We start from the raw sequence: 17,690 nt of genomic DNA on the forward strand, positions 1-17,690 counted from the left end.
ACAGGTTATGGCATGGATCCATGTTACACAGCCAGGTTTGCTGTCTGTGTGTGCGTGTCTGGACATTCAAAGTGAGAACATTCCTGTAAACTGAAGACATTGTCCAAAAAAAGGGTTAGTTCCTGATCCATCTACCATCACCTCTAAAGCTCAGTAGTGAACATCTGGTCTTGTTGATGCCAAAAAAAAATAAAAAATAAAAATAAAAACCACAAATTGTGGACTACGAGCAGGTACAACAAGAAGTTGCTGTGCTCAGCCAATAAATAGTCCTGTGCACAACCCTTGTAAAACCCCAACTTGTCGATTCTAAGTCAACTTTAGTAAACTGCTAGCTTACTAGCTTTATCTTCCCCATACAAACCCAGGAGTGATATTATTCTTCTCATCTAACTCTTGGCAAAGAATGAAAATATACTAATTTCCAAAAATTCTGGATTATTCTTCTAATTTTAATCGTAGAATTAGGGTTGTTTTAATATAAATGAAGGAGGTGAGATTGAAGGCCTTCACCTTTGCTGATGAGGCCTAAAACCGTAGTATCATCAGCAAACTAGTACAGTGGTGGGTCAGCAGGGCGAACAGCTGGGAACTCAGGATGCAGCCCTGGGGTGAGCCTGTGCTCACTGAGATGGTGCTTGATGTGTGACTGCTGACTCTGACCGAATTCTGCCTTTGTGCCAGGAAGTCCAAGATCCAGTTACAGGAGTCTCTTAAATTCTCTTTTAAAAACTATTTTGAGAAAAGTGAATTTTGCGGTTAATTGGTTAATATATCTTAATAATATTGGTAATATTTCAATATCAAATTAAATGCCATATGTTCTGGCTCCATTTGTCTTTGAATAGTCAGAATCTTCTAGCGCTGCTCGGGAATTGTTGCTCTGACAACAACTCAAGATTAATTTTAAAAAATCCAGACATGAAGATATGGGCCCAGTTTGGACTAAAACATATAAAGGTGATGAACTTAAAGCAGTTTAAAGCCACAGAGAGCTGAGGAATGAACTATTGATTCTCAGTGGGCTCTGCAGTATTAACAACCTTCTAACATTACAGGGAGTCGTTCAGTGTCAACAATAATATCTATCATTTGCAGAGATTTTGTGACTCCAACATTTTTTTGGCGGCAAGTTTTACACATGTCAGAACAAAGCGGTCGTTTGAACTAATTTTAGGCTGCTGGACGAACATCACAGTTTCAGATAGTATGTCCAGATACTTCACATGTCTTGCTCTGTGGCAGTTAGTGACACAAATTCTTCCACAGCCAAGTAGATGTGGCAGCAGCTGCATGTGGAAGTGGGTCAGGACAGTAATTCCTTATGAGAGGAGAGAGCAGAGGAACTGCCAAACATGTCACTGTCTGTTACACAGCAATGAAGAAAGGAGAATGGAGAGGAGAGAGGAGGGGACGAGGCAAAAATAGAGAGACACAGGCGAGGAAAAGGAGCTAGAAAGACAGAGAAAGAGAAAAGGAAGAAGAAACTGGGCGAAAACAATGATGGAGCAGAAGGGTGGAGATTAGGAGGCAAGAGAGCAGGCAAGAGGGAGTGGGAGGAAAAAGAAAGGGATCAGAGTGACAGTAGAAACAGTGGGAGAATGAGGCTGTATAAGAGGACGCAGAGGAAGAAACTGTGCAAAAGACTGATAGATTAAGAAAGCAAGAATAAATGGAGCAGTGGAGGAGAGCACGGGCCAGAACTGTGCAGCACAACATCGGGATTAATCGAGACGTGCTGAGGAGAGGCGGCAGATAGACAGCTGTGCTGACTGGACTGATTCTTTTGTCAGAGAAAGATCCTTTTCAAATGTAGCCAACACACACACATACACACACACATGCACACATGCACACATACACAGTAGGCAAGCCATCTGGAAAAGTGTCATTAGCCAGCCTTCACAGAGATAGGGAGGGAGAAGGAGAGGAGCTACCATTTATGTGTGTGTGTGTGTGTGTGTGTGTGTGTGTGTGTGTGTGTGTGTGTGTGTGTGTGTGTGTGTGTGTGTGTGTGTGTGTGTGTGTGTGTGCGTGTGTGCGTGTGCGTGTGTGTGTGAAAGGCAGCCAGTACAGCAAAGTACAGATGGGAACAGTGAGAGAAGTGAATTCCCGTTGATCTTTTAAAAGGCTAATCCCAACCAAGATACATTAATTCAATTTTATTTTTGAAAAACCATTAAAGGATGAGTCTGACGACATTTCCTATATTTGTTACTGTCAGTAAATCCAATGAAAAGACATGACCAATAATCAGTTGATCCTACTAAGTATGATTTGTGTATCAAACCTTCAGTAGGCTATAAATTATTCCCCAGTCACAGAGATCAACAGGCCTTTTTCACAGCATTTAGACATTTTGACTGGCCATAGGAGACACAGGTGTTACTAATAACATAAACACTGGATCTGTTCTATCCAAGTGTCCCAGTAAGACGTCCTGCTGTTGGAAATACCAGAGTAACCTGTGCATTTACTGCACACTGGAGATTTTTGTTCCCTGACTTTAGCCTCCCCACAGGCAACATAAATACACTGTTAAATCTGCACCTGGCCCGAGGGCAAGTACCGCCTGAAGGACAAACTCAGAGAACAACTGACTCACTCCCTCATACTCCATAACCCACAAGCTCCGCAGCTCATACAGCTACAGATATGGAGCAAACAAGTAAAAACCGTCTGACAACAATAACACAGATGACACTTAGGGCCAGGTCATGGTTTTCTCCTGCCCTGGTACAGACACACACTGCCGAAGTGCACACAAGTACTTTTCTAGTCATTACTACAATAATTCAATCATTCACAATAAGCGATCATTCACTGAAAGTGTTTGCACAGTGTTAGTTTATCAAAAGTAAAAGCAAGATGCTCATAATTCAAACAAGTTATACAAGTGTTTATCATATTATTGAATTCTGGAGGTTTGGTCCTACAGTATACTCACCTACCAGGACACCACTGTGCCACTGTGCCAAGACCAATGGGCTCGGAGCCAAGTGCTAAAGAAAGTAGTGACTGATGCACAAATTGTTTGGTTCTTATTCTTATTAACACTTTAAAAAGATTAAGAAAACAATAGAATAACATCAGCTTTATTCTTTACGTTCTAATTTACTTAGTGTGATATATTGTCAGCTTAAACAGACGTTAAGACAAGACTACGATGTTTACTTTTGGTTTAATCCATCACTAAATCTCTGGATGGAGAAATGAAATGAAAAATTAAAGAAAGAAAACTACAAAGTTAGAGAAGAGAGATGACAGAAAGGGGAGAACAGAGGGAGGAGTAATAGATAGAGGAAGGCAAAAGAAAGAAGCAAACAGGGAGGAGTGGGGCTGAGCAAACATAGCCGATGATGACTGCCTGATGCATTCATTCGTCTCTCTCTCTCTCTCTCTCTCTCTCTCTCTCTCTCTCTCTCTCTCTCCATCTGAAGCTGTTGACAGCCACTCTACCCACAGCAGATGGCCATTTATTTTGTATGGCGAGCTTCCAGTCGATGCGTTTGTTAACAGTGGCCCGATGCCATTAGATCAAAGCTAATAGTGATCAGATGGCATTTTAATGGAGGAGCCGTCATTCACGGTGTCTCCCAAAAGCTTGTTTGTCAATAAATAGCTGCTGTAAGAGGCATGGATGCACCAAGTGCTCATTGATGAGGAGACTTCAGTTAACATGGATTCAATAGACACATATTACAGGCTCTATAGGGACTCCCATGATGCACTGAGCACTTCTTCTCCCTCTCTCTTCCCATGCACTTCTATCACACTAATGCATGCCATTAACTTTATGTCCTCTCTCTCCCTGTCCTCATTCTGCAGGTGTCTCTGACTCCAGAGCTGCAGGACATGGATCTATCTCTATTAGCCTACTAAACATTCATCACCATCATTATTCATTTTATTATTCATATTATTATTATTAGTGTTAGTAGTAGTAATAATTGGTGGTGCTGTATTCTCATTAACATTATTACACCTATGTATCACTATTATTATTGTCATTATAACAACCAGTCTCTCAGTATTTGAATACAACAGTATATACAGCTGTTCCTGGTCTCTCTCTCCCACTCCTCCCCCCTCTTTCTCCTCTCTCCCCCATTTCTCTCCTCTCAACCCAACTGGTCGAGGCAGACAGCCTCCCACCCAGAGTCCAGTTCAGTCTCTCTATAATATTATAAGGTCTTGGCCTTATTCTGTAAAGGGCCTTAAGATTTATATGAATAAAAAATTGAACTGAAATGGATAGACTGCAAATGGCAACAGTAAGTAAGCACGCTCCTCAGAAGTTCAGGAATTCAGAAGTTAGTGCTCAGGTTCATGATGAACCAGGGAGTTAGGAAGGTACAGTGTCGTCGGTATGTTGTCTGGAGCCACTCCAAAGATCATTATTGCATCAAGATGGCAGCAGTGCTTGAGAGCATTCAAAGGGGGCAGTCTGAGGATAACACCTCATTTAGTATCATGCTTTAAATGAGGTCTGAGGTCAAAGAGTCAAACACCAGTGCTGAATTTACGAGGTTTTAACTCAACAATAAAAAATACAGTGCAAAAGGTGTAAAGTTGCTCACACTCTCACACTGGAAACAGGCTCTGGTGACAAATTCATCAAAGAGAAAAGTGACTTAGGAGGGTGCATTTGGTTTGTGCAGCTCAGGAGCCACTTATGGTCTCACCCTACCTCTGCAGTGAGTATCAGATGACAGAGGAGGATCGGCATGGTGTAACAGAGGACAGTGAAAGGACGCCACCATGAGGGAAAGTTGCTGTTAAGTGTTTTGTAGTGTGAAAGAATATCTCCTTTTAAACAGTGATATCACAGGATGTTTTATCGTGATCATAGCCCATAGAATGATCATCTGACTCTTCAGTTCCCCTCGCACAGCAGTGTAGCCTTATATTTACACACAGCAGTGTAACATTATATATTTAGCAGATGACCAGAAACATGACTCCTATCATGTAACCTTGCTCCATATCAGCTGAATGTGTAAACAGGAAACTGTTTGCTTACAAATTTGCCACATCAGCTGAAAAGGTTGTTTTCACAGCTGATTGCCTCTGCCCAGAGGGCCAGAAAATCATTAGATGAAGGTCTAAGAGTGCACATGTGTAGTTCATTTGAACCACTGACTATGCTATGATGGATGAAGTGCTCTGATTGGAATTTTCCACTGGAGTTTCATTCCACTAAAGAAATGTAACTCCTTAAAGTAACATTCACTGATATGTTTTGGCCACTTGAGGGCAGCAGATTACGCTGAAAACAGCTTGTAACTTGACTTAGAAAAACCAAAACAAGGAGCTAAAAGACTGACATCTATAAGCTGAGAGAAACTGTGTTTATCAGTGAGTTTGTCACTTCATTGTATTATAGATATTTGATGTATTATTAATATAAAAATATTATTAGACTAACATAAAATATTGCTGTAATTTCAGAGTCTAGAATGGGTTTCAGTACAGTGGTTTGATGTCAGCTTCCTCCCTGTAAAATCAGTTTGTAGTTGTAAAGTACAAACATGGCAACAGTTTTATGTCTCCAAATCCTTTTTGAAGGTTTCAGAACCTGCTGTTAAAAGTGCTTCTGTGATGAGAAGCTTTGGGTGCTAACAACAGGGCAGGTTTCTATCAGACAGATGTTATAATGATGCTCGGGCGAGCATGGCCGGCCACAGCATCTATTTCACATGCACCGGCTCAACCGGCCGAGTCAAATCAACCATAGTCTATTTAAAGGAAGACTTCCATTGTTTCCTGCTGGCTAATGGCTCATTCCACGTTAAGCCCTCATGCTCTGTCTCCTCCCAGGTTAACCATGGGAATACTGAGGCTGCAGGGGCACTGCTAGATTGTAATGAACACACATAATGGCCATGGTAATGGGAAGCACTGTGTTCTGCATGTCTCTTTTAGCATCACCTACTGACGATGGTGTCAGAGACAATACTTTGGTGTCTCTTAGAAATATATACAAACAAACTGCAACAACAAATATGTTTTGATAGAAACTCAGTCACCAGCTGGATAATGTTCAGATGCATAAATATTGAATGAATTAAGCACTTTATTTATTAACAGCAGCAGAGTTGCCAGGAGGAGGTTGAGGTGGATGGCAGGTGTCCAAAGCACACAACTGTCACACTAGATACCAGGGTTTGGATCCAGAGTCCTGTCTATGGTTAGGTTTAGGCACTTTGGTTGAGGTTAGAGAAAGATGCTTGGTTTGGTTAAATGTGAATAAACATGCGACTTAAGTTACTATGAACTACTACCACGATTTTTCCCTAACCTTAACCAAGTGCTGTGAGTGTCCCAAACCGGTTCGGAAGAACTTTAGATACAAACTTCACAGTGGATTTATGAATAGCTGGTGCAATCTAATCCACTAACCATCTAATCATTAAAATTCTGATGCAGCACTGAAGACATGACCCCAGTGTCCTGAGCTAAACCTCTGTACACATGTCAATGTGGGAATAATTATGCTGATATTTTCCAAATTTGGAAAACGTGCGGCACAAAATAGCTGGCGTGTAGTAATGTATGGCTCTGATTTGTTCAAGTTTCAGTGAGTTCACACCCGCAGGACTTTGTATTCATGGCCAGACGTGTCCTTCTAAACACAGTACAACCACACGCAGAGAAAATGTTACACATAATCAGCCTTGTACCGGTGTGGTGTCCTACGAGGGGAGGAAACAGATACAACCCCGTGCTGATGTGCCCTTAAATAAGACACAGATTGTCTTACAGCTCCAGCTCATCTTTGACCTCAGTTAAAATGGAGAAAATTGAAAGGAGAATTTTCCAACAGAGACCAGTAAAGGTCTTATTATTACAACTCCCTGTGCTCCATCGTATTATGAGGTTAGAGTTTCCATGTGTCTGTTTCTTGCTTACGCAGCCGTTAGCTCAGATCCCTGCATCAAAAACAGGAACATCAGGTCACACTGAAGGCGCTGCAGCGTCTTATGTAAAGAATGTGTCCATCAAACACCTCATTATAGCATGAATCATTCCTGTAAAATTATTCAGCACGATCCACCGTGCTGACACCTCAGATCTCTAGCCTTCAAAAGGCACAAGTGTCGAGCAGGCTGACTGTGCCAGAGTCAGCTGCTGTGTGGGCAAGTGTATGCGAGTGAGGTGAGCCCATGTGTATATTGGTGTGTGTGTGTGTGTTTGCGTGTGTGTGCATAGTTGTACACAGTGAACTGTACCTGCATGTGTGATCAAAACCAGGGAAGGCCTTTCTGCATCCTGCCTCAGCTGTTTGCCCGTCGCGCCTGTCGCCGTGTTGTCTCCAGCAGAGGTATACACACATCTTTGAGACGAACGCTGAGCTGGCCTCCTTCTGCCTCCTGACTCATCTCACTGCCAAACAAATGGAAAAGATCATGTTTTTTTTTTTTTTCATTTTGTGCACAGATTCTGATGAGAGTTTTCCCTTTTTGACCAACTGGACAGCTCTGAATGTGCTTTGCAGATCAGCTAAAAAAAAAAAAGTGAAACTGCAGGATACTTTGTTTATAGCAATGAAATATTTTTTAACAGCTACTTATAGCTTCTTTAAAAAATCCTGAATAGATTTTAAAATGCATACAGCACAAGTACTGAACATGTAAGTGATGAATTAGACTTTTTATCAACTACATTACTGTTAAAATGAAAAGGTAGGTGGAGAAAAAGACGTTTTGAGCAGCAGTTTATGTGTGTGCTAACATAAAGGAAAAGGGCTTAATGGACTGGATGGGCCGAATGAATTAAAGCAATAAAAGCAAAGAACTAAAGTAATGTTCCATTTGACTAGAAATTTGAAGAGGAAATCTGAATTCATTGTCTCTTTCTGCAGTTAGATGATCAGTTAATGAGTGTGAGTTCATAAAGCAGTGATAACAGCACATACAGTACATACAGCATTAATCCTGTGATAGTAACAGTAGTAGCTGTAATTAAGGACCACAGGCTTCACTCTTCACTCTCTGAAGAACACATTACCTTCTCTATGACCTCAAGCTAAACTGAAGACAAGAACAGGTGTATTGAACTGTACAGAAGGTCGTGCGTGTGTGTGTGTGTGTGTGTGTGTGTGTGCGCGCGCGTGTGCGTACAAAAAATATATATCACTGAGCTATTTTATGCTTCACAAACCCCTGACTTCAAAGGGATTTTAAAATCAATTAGTCTTGTCAAAATCACACTCTTTTCCAGCCTCCCTCCCTCCCTTCCACTCTCTCTCTCTCTCCCCCTCTATCTCCCTCTCTCTCTCAGTATGTTCACAGACCTGGACCTGAATGTTTTGATAAAGCACAAACACGGTCAGACGTAAACTCAGCAGCAGCAGCAGTGGTAGCACAGCTTCTCTTTGATGTCTGACTAAAGTGACTATTGTGCTGCATAATGAAACTTGCGCTGACCTTTGTGGAATAAATTGGCTTTTATTAATTCAAAAACAGAATTATCTCAGGGTTTGTGCGGCTAAGACTAGTTCGGGGGAGGGGATTCAAAAATGTGGAAACCCACTTCACTTGTGTGTGTGTGTGTGGGGAGGGGGTCTGACAGCTTTGTGAGGACCAAAATGCTGGACCTCACAAGGTTTAAAGGCTGTTTGAGGGAGGATTTGGTTTAAGGGTTAGAATCAGGTTTAGGTCTGTGTGTATGCATGCGTGCATGTGTGTGTGTGTGTGCACTCCGTGCAGGCTGACAGAGAATGGCACAGTAGATGTGCATTGCCATGGGAACAAATGGACAGTTCTCAGCTCCCTTGTCCTCAGAGGGTAATGTGATATGATTCAATTCCATTGGCACAGCCACCTCAAAATGTCCCCATTTACTTGGCGTATCCAGGGCATGTGTGATGTATGACAGGGGTCGGCTCATACTGTACAGTATTTAACAAAGGTAGACGGCGTTTGCCCTCTGAATTGCTGAAATACTTCCATGTTTTTATTGAGAAAATAGTGAAAAGGTTATGAGCCAATAATTTGACTTTAATGAGTTGAATTCATGAGCTGCTGTTGATTTCTGGAACAACTGGTCCATTTCCACTCAGGTTAACATTCAAGTATCATTCATTTAATGTAGAATATATAGTGATAACTAGTTTCCCAGTAACGTTGTGAGCAGTCTCTCCCTGGTTTGTACCAGAGGAATGCTGTAGGGAGGTGACTGGAGTGAATGGACCTACAAAGCACAGGACTTTGGCACCACAGACCAGCACCAGCCTTCACCATCAAACTCATGTGATTAATAACAATGAATTAATCTGTACATAGTGGATAAGAGGATAAAGCCACAGCAAATCTGGAGCTTAGGTAAATGAACAGAGTAGTTAATGTGTTTATATTGCAGGCCTCAGGGCTTCTGTTCTCACCCACACCTCACACTTCTCCCTCCACATTCACAAAGCAGAGATGCTGATACTGATTTCTCAAGATAACTACGCACTTTATTTACAGTAAAAATAATATTTCACTCTTTTACTCAAACAATTATCGATTATTTACTCTTAGAGGCTTACTGGTTATGAGCCTGGTCTATTTTGTCTTTTTTTGTCTGTACATATTTCTATTCAGTGAACTGAAGCAGGTAAGTGTCTGTGACTGTGAAATCAGAATTGCTAATATAAACTACAAAAGACCGTTAGAAGACAAAAGGTGTCTACAAAGCACAGAGACAGCCAGTGTGTGTGTGTGTGTGTGTGTGTGTGTGTGTGTGTGTGTGTGTGTGTGTGTGTGTGTGTGTGTGAAAAGAAGCACAACATTTTTTTATCACTCCACATATTCTTCACCATAACAACCCTTCTTCTCTCATCTACGCCACTGGTCTTCTGTAGCCTATCAGGTTTCACAGTTGCTGATCTCCTCATTGTTTCTTCACAGTTTATTAAACAGTGTTTTCACACACTTCAGCTGTGTCTCTGATTTATTCTGATCTTCAGGATCAGACGATAGAGACGATAACAAATGCTACGTCTCAGCTCTTGCCCTTTGGCTCAGTCTCCTGGCCATTTGATCACACAGTTGTATTTTGTCCCTAAAGACTGAGGGACTGTTTGTAAAACATGTCAAAGTGTCTCTATGTTATCTCTGACACCACTGATCCACCGATGAGGAGTGTTTATTTATTAGTCACAGTTTCCTGCCATGTAAAAAGTAATGCAGCATCTTTGAGCTCACCCCTCATGTCCAATAAAACTTTGCGGTGATGACAGGATAATTTCTTCAAAAGTCCCTTGATTCGTTTTTAACTATAAAATAAAAAAGGGAAACCTATATTTTATTATATAATACATATTACTATCTAAGTTTCATCTAAAATGATATGGGAAGCCTTTGAAGTGGAGGACTCTGGATTAGACACAATGATCCGAAAAAGACATGCAATCAGGAGAGGACAGTACAATGTTAGAGGACCCACTTGTCTTTGGTGAGTCTCAGGCCTTAAAGCTGTTGCTAAAAGAGGTTCAACCTGTCAATAAATTCAGGAGTTCGCTTACTTTTTCCAGTGACACAGTGAATGTTCAATGGATATGTTCAGTAAAGACACAAAAGAGTCTTTACTACCCGCTATTTCTGTTTGTGTATTATAGCTTAAGCACAAAACCATGAGCACAGCATCACTCTATTAAATTAGTAGGATGTAGCAGGTTGGTGTGTGTGAGCAGAGGTTGATTTCTCTCTAGTGGCTATTTTGTGGAAAAGAGCTCCATCTCCTGGCAGCAGGACCTCATGTCTAAACGATGGGATGGATTCAGCGCATATTGTACTTGAAGAGGGTACTTGAAGTACTGAAGTGGATTCAGTCACAGCTGCTGTGTCATGGATATGATCTGAGGTCTGACTCAGCACCAGTATTAAGATAACTCCAGTTAAAAATGAGACAGAGGATGCTGAGGAATGAGCCCACACTGATCTCTATGTTCAGTGTGCTATTATATACAATGTCCTATTGATTCAGTCTTATCAGCACCTGTTGTCTGCTGGGTTTTCTATCTGCTGAGCGCACCACTGTTTGTTTCAAAGAGTTTTGGCTGTGTCTCTTTGATTTATCTCATTCTTCAGCTCTGAAGCTGTCACTCTTTCTCTGAATGAATAAAGATGAAAAAAAGCACATTTCCAAGAAACGTTTGATCAAATGAATGATTCAGTTTGCTGCATTCATCATCTTAGACTTTTCAATAGTTTTTACATTTTTGCATTAATTGCTGTATTATGATGATATTATTATTAATGTAAAAAATATTAAGGATTATTAATAATTCCAACCCAAGTGTCCAAGCCTGAGAGTCTGTGCTTTCCACAGCAGCAGGGCATCAATGCACTTCATTAGCAGAGGACTGTAGAGATGGTTACAGTTTTACCTTCAGCCAAAATACAAGCTCCAGTCACAGCAAAGCAGAAAGATGACTTGGAAATTTTCCCAATTCAGCTGTGGCATGATCAGCCATTCATTCCCATCTTTCCTGTCAGAGCCCTCCACATAGAGCACTAGGCGAGGATATGGAAAGGGTTCGGAGGAAAGGTCACGTCTAAGGAGTAACTGCTGCAGTGATTGCAACCACAGTGATGAAGCTCACCATCATATTCAGTTGAGAGACGTGTGGCTGGATTCTACTGGACGTTGCAGGGTTCAGGAGTGGTATGAGGCAAGTTGAGAATATGCAGACGGGCGTGAAATGAGCTGGGTTGTTTTTGCCTGCAAGAGACTGGCTGGAACTGCATGAGGTACCGAGGCCGTCAAGGCCCTTTATGCAACCAAAGGTGGTGATGCAGTGTTGCCTGCTGCTGTAGCCAAAACAAACGGTGCACATGGCGACAAACCCCCGTTGAGAATTTCTGGGAATAGCAAGCTACAGGTTCAAGTCTGTCTCCATATCGCTATAGCAAGACTGCACAAGACTGACACTGTTTTCTCATCAGTTTTGGTGGTTATTAGGTTAGACAGCTCACACTGTTCCTTGTGTTTAATGAATATTGCTAAGGCTCTATGTCCGATGTGTACAGAGTTTCAGTGTGGGACTGGGAGACAGCTGATAGAGGAGGCTTACGGAAAACGTATCACTCTGTGTTTATAATCCCCACCCACCCCCCGAAAAAAACAAAGTAAACAGGTCTCTTTTCATGGTCCTGTGTGGCTGATCTATAATTAAATCCTCTATTGACACAGTTTGTCAGGAGTGAAGCTCTGTGTGTTTACACTGCTGTCATCTCTAAAATGAGGTTTTGCATTAATGTAGCACATGTGGCAGACATACAGTATCTGGTTCACATATGCTAATGCTTTATGAATATAATAACCTGAATGTGTGCACCAGTGCTCTTATTGTGCAGCAGCAAACACAATGACTGCATTAGATTTGTATGACTGATGTTTTTGGACACAGGTCATTGCATGTTAGCTGCCAGAGCTGGCAGATGTCTGTCATTGATGGCGTCTAGGTAAACAAAGAAGGTAATGTGAACATATATACCACGTTTTCCGGAGAGCGACTTTATTTCTGAATAGTGAACGTATCTTTATTTAAGCATTTATAACATCATGGAAACATCTCGCTGTCGGTGATTTCTTCTATACAGACCTCATCAGCACAGGAACCCCACAGGGCTGCTGCCTCAGTCCTAAGCTCTTCACACTGTACACACATGACTGCACAACCACACAGAACAACACAGCCGTTAAAAAATACGCTGACGACACGACCATCCTCGGCCTCATCAGAGGGGGAGATGAGTCAGCATACAGGGACCTGGTGCACAAGATCACGGTCTACGTGAGGATAATGATCTTGTGCTCAACCTCGAAAAAACAAAAGAACTCATTCTGGACTTTAGGAGACGGGCGCCCCCTCTGCAGCCACTCACCATCAAAGGGACTATGGTGGAGCGAACCGACAGCCACAAGTTCCTCGGCCTGCTCATCTCTCAGAATCTCAGCTGGGCCAAAAACACCACATTGGTAGTGAGAAAAGCCCAGCAGAGACTGCACTTCATCAGAGTGCTGAGGAAGGCGGGACTTGGACGCCAGCCGCTCATCCAAGCCTACAGAGGACTCATTGAAAGCATCCTCACCAGTGCCATCTCAGTATGGTACGGCAACACCACGCTGGCTGAGAGGAAGTCGCTTCAACGAGTCATAAAAGCTGCAGAGAGGGTCACTGGATGCAGCCTTCCAACCATGGACTCAATCTACACCGAGCGCTGCAGACGCAAAGCACAGAGCATCCTGAAAGACAAACACCATCCAGCTCGTGCTTTGTTTCAATGGGTGGACACAGGCTACAACCTGAGGCATCGCAGGCCGGTGAGCATCAGTGCCCGCAGAGCCCGCCTCCACAACAGCTTCTTCCCAGCCACTGTCAGAACAGTGGCACAGGACATTAAGGAGGGAAGAAGCTACTACATAGCATAACCCTGTCAAGGTGCAGAAAACGTCCAAAACAATCTGTTATCACTATGTGAAATATGTCCTTATATTCACCATGTGAAACAAGTGCACTATCTTGCTCTTCTTTTGTATTATTTATTTCTTGGTTATTTTATTTTATTTCTTATTTTATTGTATTATTTAAACCTTAAGCTTGACTCTGGGGAGGGATGCACAAGAATTCCAATGCACATGTACTGCAGTGTCTCTGTGCAAATGGCAAATAAAACTCTATTCTATTCTCGTCGGAGCGAGGCTATTAAAGCACCAACACCAGTGACGTCATACCCAAGCGACGGAAACGTCTTACGATCGCACCATGGCGGAGGCAGAGTGTGTATTTGTTTTTAACTTTATCTGAATTCATCCTTCCTTTCTTTATGTCGAGTTGTGCCGTTTCGAGTCTTTACTAGAAATATAAGTTTTACTCATTCAGTCGAGACCTTTATTAAGCGGGTAGGAGGTAGAAAAAAAGATATTCTAGGGAGTCTAATTTCACATGGGGCTCAGTACCTTAGCGGATTCATAGCTAGCGTAATGCGTTTTGTCAGTATTTGGAACTATAAATGTGTAATTGAAATGGCAGTCATGTAGCCTACAACCTCTGTGTGCAATGTTTTGTATGCTCTGTTTAGGCGATACTTTCATGCACCATTAACTGAATCTGTTAGCAAGTTGCTAAACTGGAAAGTTAAAGCTGGATGCAGCTACTTCTTTCCATCTGGGTAGAGATGACAGCTTTTTAAAACGCATTTTATGGGTGTAAAAAGTTAGAACGCATATTTCACGACTGTAAGATGAACTGATGAGCAGCAGCCACTGGCGTGTTGTTCCATATGTTTGTCAATATCTTATGTCGCTTACTGTGTTTTTGTTTGCTGGTGTTATTAGATCCAAAAAGGTGATCAAATTAGTTCCTGAATATCTGCTGAAAAAGAGGAAAGCATACCAGGCCATCAAAGCCACACAGGCCAAGCTTGCACTGCTTGAGAAGAGAAAGGTAAGTGATGAGGAGATATTTCACACTAAGCTACAGGAATGCTAGTCCATACACTGGACTGTCTGAGTTACGTATTATACCAAAGAATTATAATGTGCAGCTAATTGTATGCATTGAAGTGATCAGCTTTAGCGTCAGCCAAAAAAATAAAACAAGCATCATCTGAATTGACAAGACTGGATTTGATTCTACCCATTTATATATACTGCTGTATACCTACGTGTGTATTTCTATATCATTTCAGATATCAAAAGGCAAATCACTGAAGTTCAAACGTTTGGAGGACTTCTTGAAAGACAGCCACAAGGCACATCGTGATGACACCCGCATCCAGAGAGCACAGCACAGGCCGCCAGCCCCTCTGCCTCCTGCTAAGAATAAGCTAGCCTTCGCTGTCCGCATCAGAGAGTGAGTACACTGACAGTGGCTTTGAAATACACTTCCTCTCTACATGGTCATGTTAACAGGTTTTCTACAGGGAAATTCACCAATAAAGCTGAAATGATTGCTTCCAGAGAAACACCAAGAACAATAAGGGTCAACATCTCATTTAAACTATACTCATACTGTGCTATTGATTTTACAGATTTCCCTCCAGGAATATGTATTAAAAGTAAGCAAGGTTAAATGCAGCTTGTTTTTAACTTAAACTGAATAAAGAAGATCTTCCAAAGGATCATCTTGCGTGTTCCAGGTCTAAAAGTTGTCAGGGTTCAATCCATAAATGTGAGATGGAAAGTTTTGGCTTTATAGCTGGATTAACTCTGATTATTCTTTCCTGTTAGGATTAAAGGTGTCAGTCCCAAAGTAATGAAGGTGGTCCAGATGCTGAGGCTGAGGAAGATCTTTAGTGGGTCCTTCGTCAAAATCAACAAGACCTCAATGGCCATGATGAAGATCGTGGAGCCCTATGTGGCCTGGGGGTGAGTAATTCTGACCGTAGTGTTTCAGTAAATTACACTCAGATTAAATTTGGGTTGTTGTGCATCATGAACACTGTCTAATCCTGCCAACAGATTTCCCAACTTGAAGTCTGTTCGTGAGCTCATTCTGAAGAGAGGACAGACCAGGATAGGCAGGAGGAGAGTTCCCCTCACAGACAACGCCTTCATCGAGGAGCACATGGGTAAGTCTCTTCAGCAGTACGTGATGCAGCGGCCTCGTCAGATTAATATATCAGTGCCTTTTGATTTAATGCTCATTATGGAATGCAGATGAGTGGTATATTCAGAGTAAATGAAAAAGAATATCTGCAGCGGGAAAGGATCATACATGTTTTTCCTAGTTTATAGTTTATAAATATTTCACAAATTTGCTAAAGTTATGATTATTTTAAATATTGTTTTGGCCTTGTTCTGGACCTTACAAAGTACACCCACTGAAGGCTGTATTAAGCAGGTGTGGAATGGTTAGGTTGGTACATGTGAGTGGGCTCTGTGTATCCTCTTATTCCTCCCTCTCTGATCTTGTTTACACTCTACCACCATCCTTTCATCCCTAAAATCTTCTTTCATCCTCCTCCTCATCACTTACCTCCCCCTCTCTTGTTCCTCAGGTAAACATGGCATCATCTGTTTGGAGGACCTGATCCATGAGATCTACTCAGTAGGTAAGGGCTTCCGGGCAGCCAACAACTTCCTGTTGCCTTTCAAGCTGTCAGTGGCCCGTCACGCTGCCAAGGATAAGGCTGGGCTCCTGAAGGACCTGGGAAACCCTGGATTTCGTGGTACAGACATTAACACTATAATCAGACAACTGAACTGAAGAGGAACACAAGCACGATGGATGCCCAGCAGCAACTTAAAGAATGCTGGACTTCTTGGGGAGCAAATGCCAATGACAAAATATTTACTTTTTGTGTCTTTGGCAAAGAAGCTCATGGGTTTCACCCTGTACACCCATTCTCTGGTTACATTCTCCGGACACTGGGGCATCAGAAAAGTGGAGTCCTTTGCCTCATTCATGTTGTTTTTGCTTCACACTTGTGCAAAACTATATATATATATAGTGTGGTGCTCCTTACAGTGGACTGATGGAGGCAGTTATGTTCTTTGGTAAAAATGTATGTTTAAAAAGTGCTGAGTTACTCCACATATTCCTCAGGTTGTCAGAGGAATGGGTGAACAGGAACTGAATAATCAGGATGGGTTGTCCTCCATGTAGGAGCCACCAGCCCACCCACAGCAAATTAATTTACTTGCATTCAGCAGATGTCAGTGTGAAAAGGGTTAAGTCTGAAAAATCTGTGAAACACTGATTCATCTGTTAATTTATAATTCACTGTTCATACACTTCCTTTGTTTTTACAATAAAAAATAAAATGATTTAGTACTTTTGGTATGGTAACTACGATGTGACACAGTGAGCCAATGCCACAGAATAGTCATGAATAGATTTTAGTTATAAATTTGTACAAAGTGAAGTGAGCTAAATCAAATCAATATTTTGTGACCAACCTTTACCTTTAAAACAGCACTAATTCTCCCAGTTACTCTTGTGCACAGTTTTTAAAGGTCCTCGGCAGGTAGGTTGATTAAGGACAAGAATCTATAAACATCTGAAGTGCCTGAAAGTTTTGCGCGGTGCTGTATGTTCATATAAGGCTGTGGGATTAGAGTGGTCAGTAGAGATTGTTTCCCTCCTCCACTGTGCTACAACACTGATTCAACGAGAAACGAGTCATCGGCCGGAGGAGGGGAAGGAGATGTGGCAACCTATGCGGCTGCGCTGGAACGGATGCGCACTGGGAGAGATGGAGGATGGCGTCGGGGGATGCTACATCAAAGTCACCGATGTATTTCTTTTTCTTTTTTTTTAACAAGTAAATGAGAAACGTTTCTTTGACCGAATGTATCTAATGGAGAATATTCGTGTCAAAATGCGCTCACTTGCTATGGGCGTAGAAAAGAGAGCAGGTAAGGAAGAGGCAGTGTTTTGTGTTGTTCAGGGTTTACTGTCACGTTATCTACATGGTCAATCAGCAGCTATTGCCATGGTAATTCATTACATCATGACGGTTCTCTGTGTGTCTGCGCAGCCGTGCACTGGCGTCATAAAACGTCAACACCGTCCGTTTCTGCTCCAGACACATTGAACACTGGTATCGCTGAAATAATTTCGATTACACAGCTGCAGTGCTTTTATGTCGCCTCCATTTTCTTCAGAATTAGCTTCCTTTTCATTTCCTAACAAACTGGAAACTGATGCTAACAAACCAACGTACCAATTAGCTTTAATTCAAACCGCTGATGCA

The 17,690-nt window shown here is 42.0% G+C and overlaps 1 protein-coding gene across 1 annotated transcript; it reads left to right on the plus strand.

Annotated features, from left to right (window-relative positions):
* Nucleotides 1-13,678: 13,678 nt before the first annotated feature.
* rpl7l1 (ribosomal protein L7-like 1) lies at nucleotides 13,679-16,768 on the plus strand. The gene is made up of 6 exons (XM_041065085.1): nucleotides 13,679-13,770; nucleotides 14,329-14,437; nucleotides 14,682-14,845; nucleotides 15,223-15,360; nucleotides 15,454-15,563; nucleotides 15,993-16,768. Exons 1-6 carry the CDS (start codon nucleotides 13,757-13,759, stop codon nucleotides 16,199-16,201), a joined length of 744 nt encoding a protein of 247 aa, XP_040921019.1. The 5' UTR covers nucleotides 13,679-13,756; the 3' UTR covers nucleotides 16,202-16,768.
* The last annotated feature ends 922 nt before the right edge of the window (nucleotides 16,769-17,690 follow it).

This window comes from Toxotes jaculatrix, chromosome 19 (assembly GCF_017976425.1).
Source record: "Toxotes jaculatrix isolate fToxJac2 chromosome 19, fToxJac2.pri, whole genome shotgun sequence".
In the NCBI taxonomy this organism is placed as follows: domain Eukaryota; kingdom Metazoa; phylum Chordata; class Actinopteri; family Toxotidae; genus Toxotes; species Toxotes jaculatrix.

What these genes read in the sequence shown, in the direction of transcription:
- rpl7l1 (XM_041065085.1), top strand. An exon ending in CACTGCTTGAGAAGAGAAAG is followed by an intron (nt 14,438 to 14,681) that starts GTAAGTGATGAG and finishes ATATCATTTCAG; the next exon opens with ATATCAAAAGGCAAATCACT. An exon ending in CTTCATCGAGGAGCACATGG is followed by an intron (nt 15,564 to 15,992) that starts GTAAGTCTCTTC and finishes CTTGTTCCTCAG; the next exon opens with GTAAACATGGCATCATCTGT.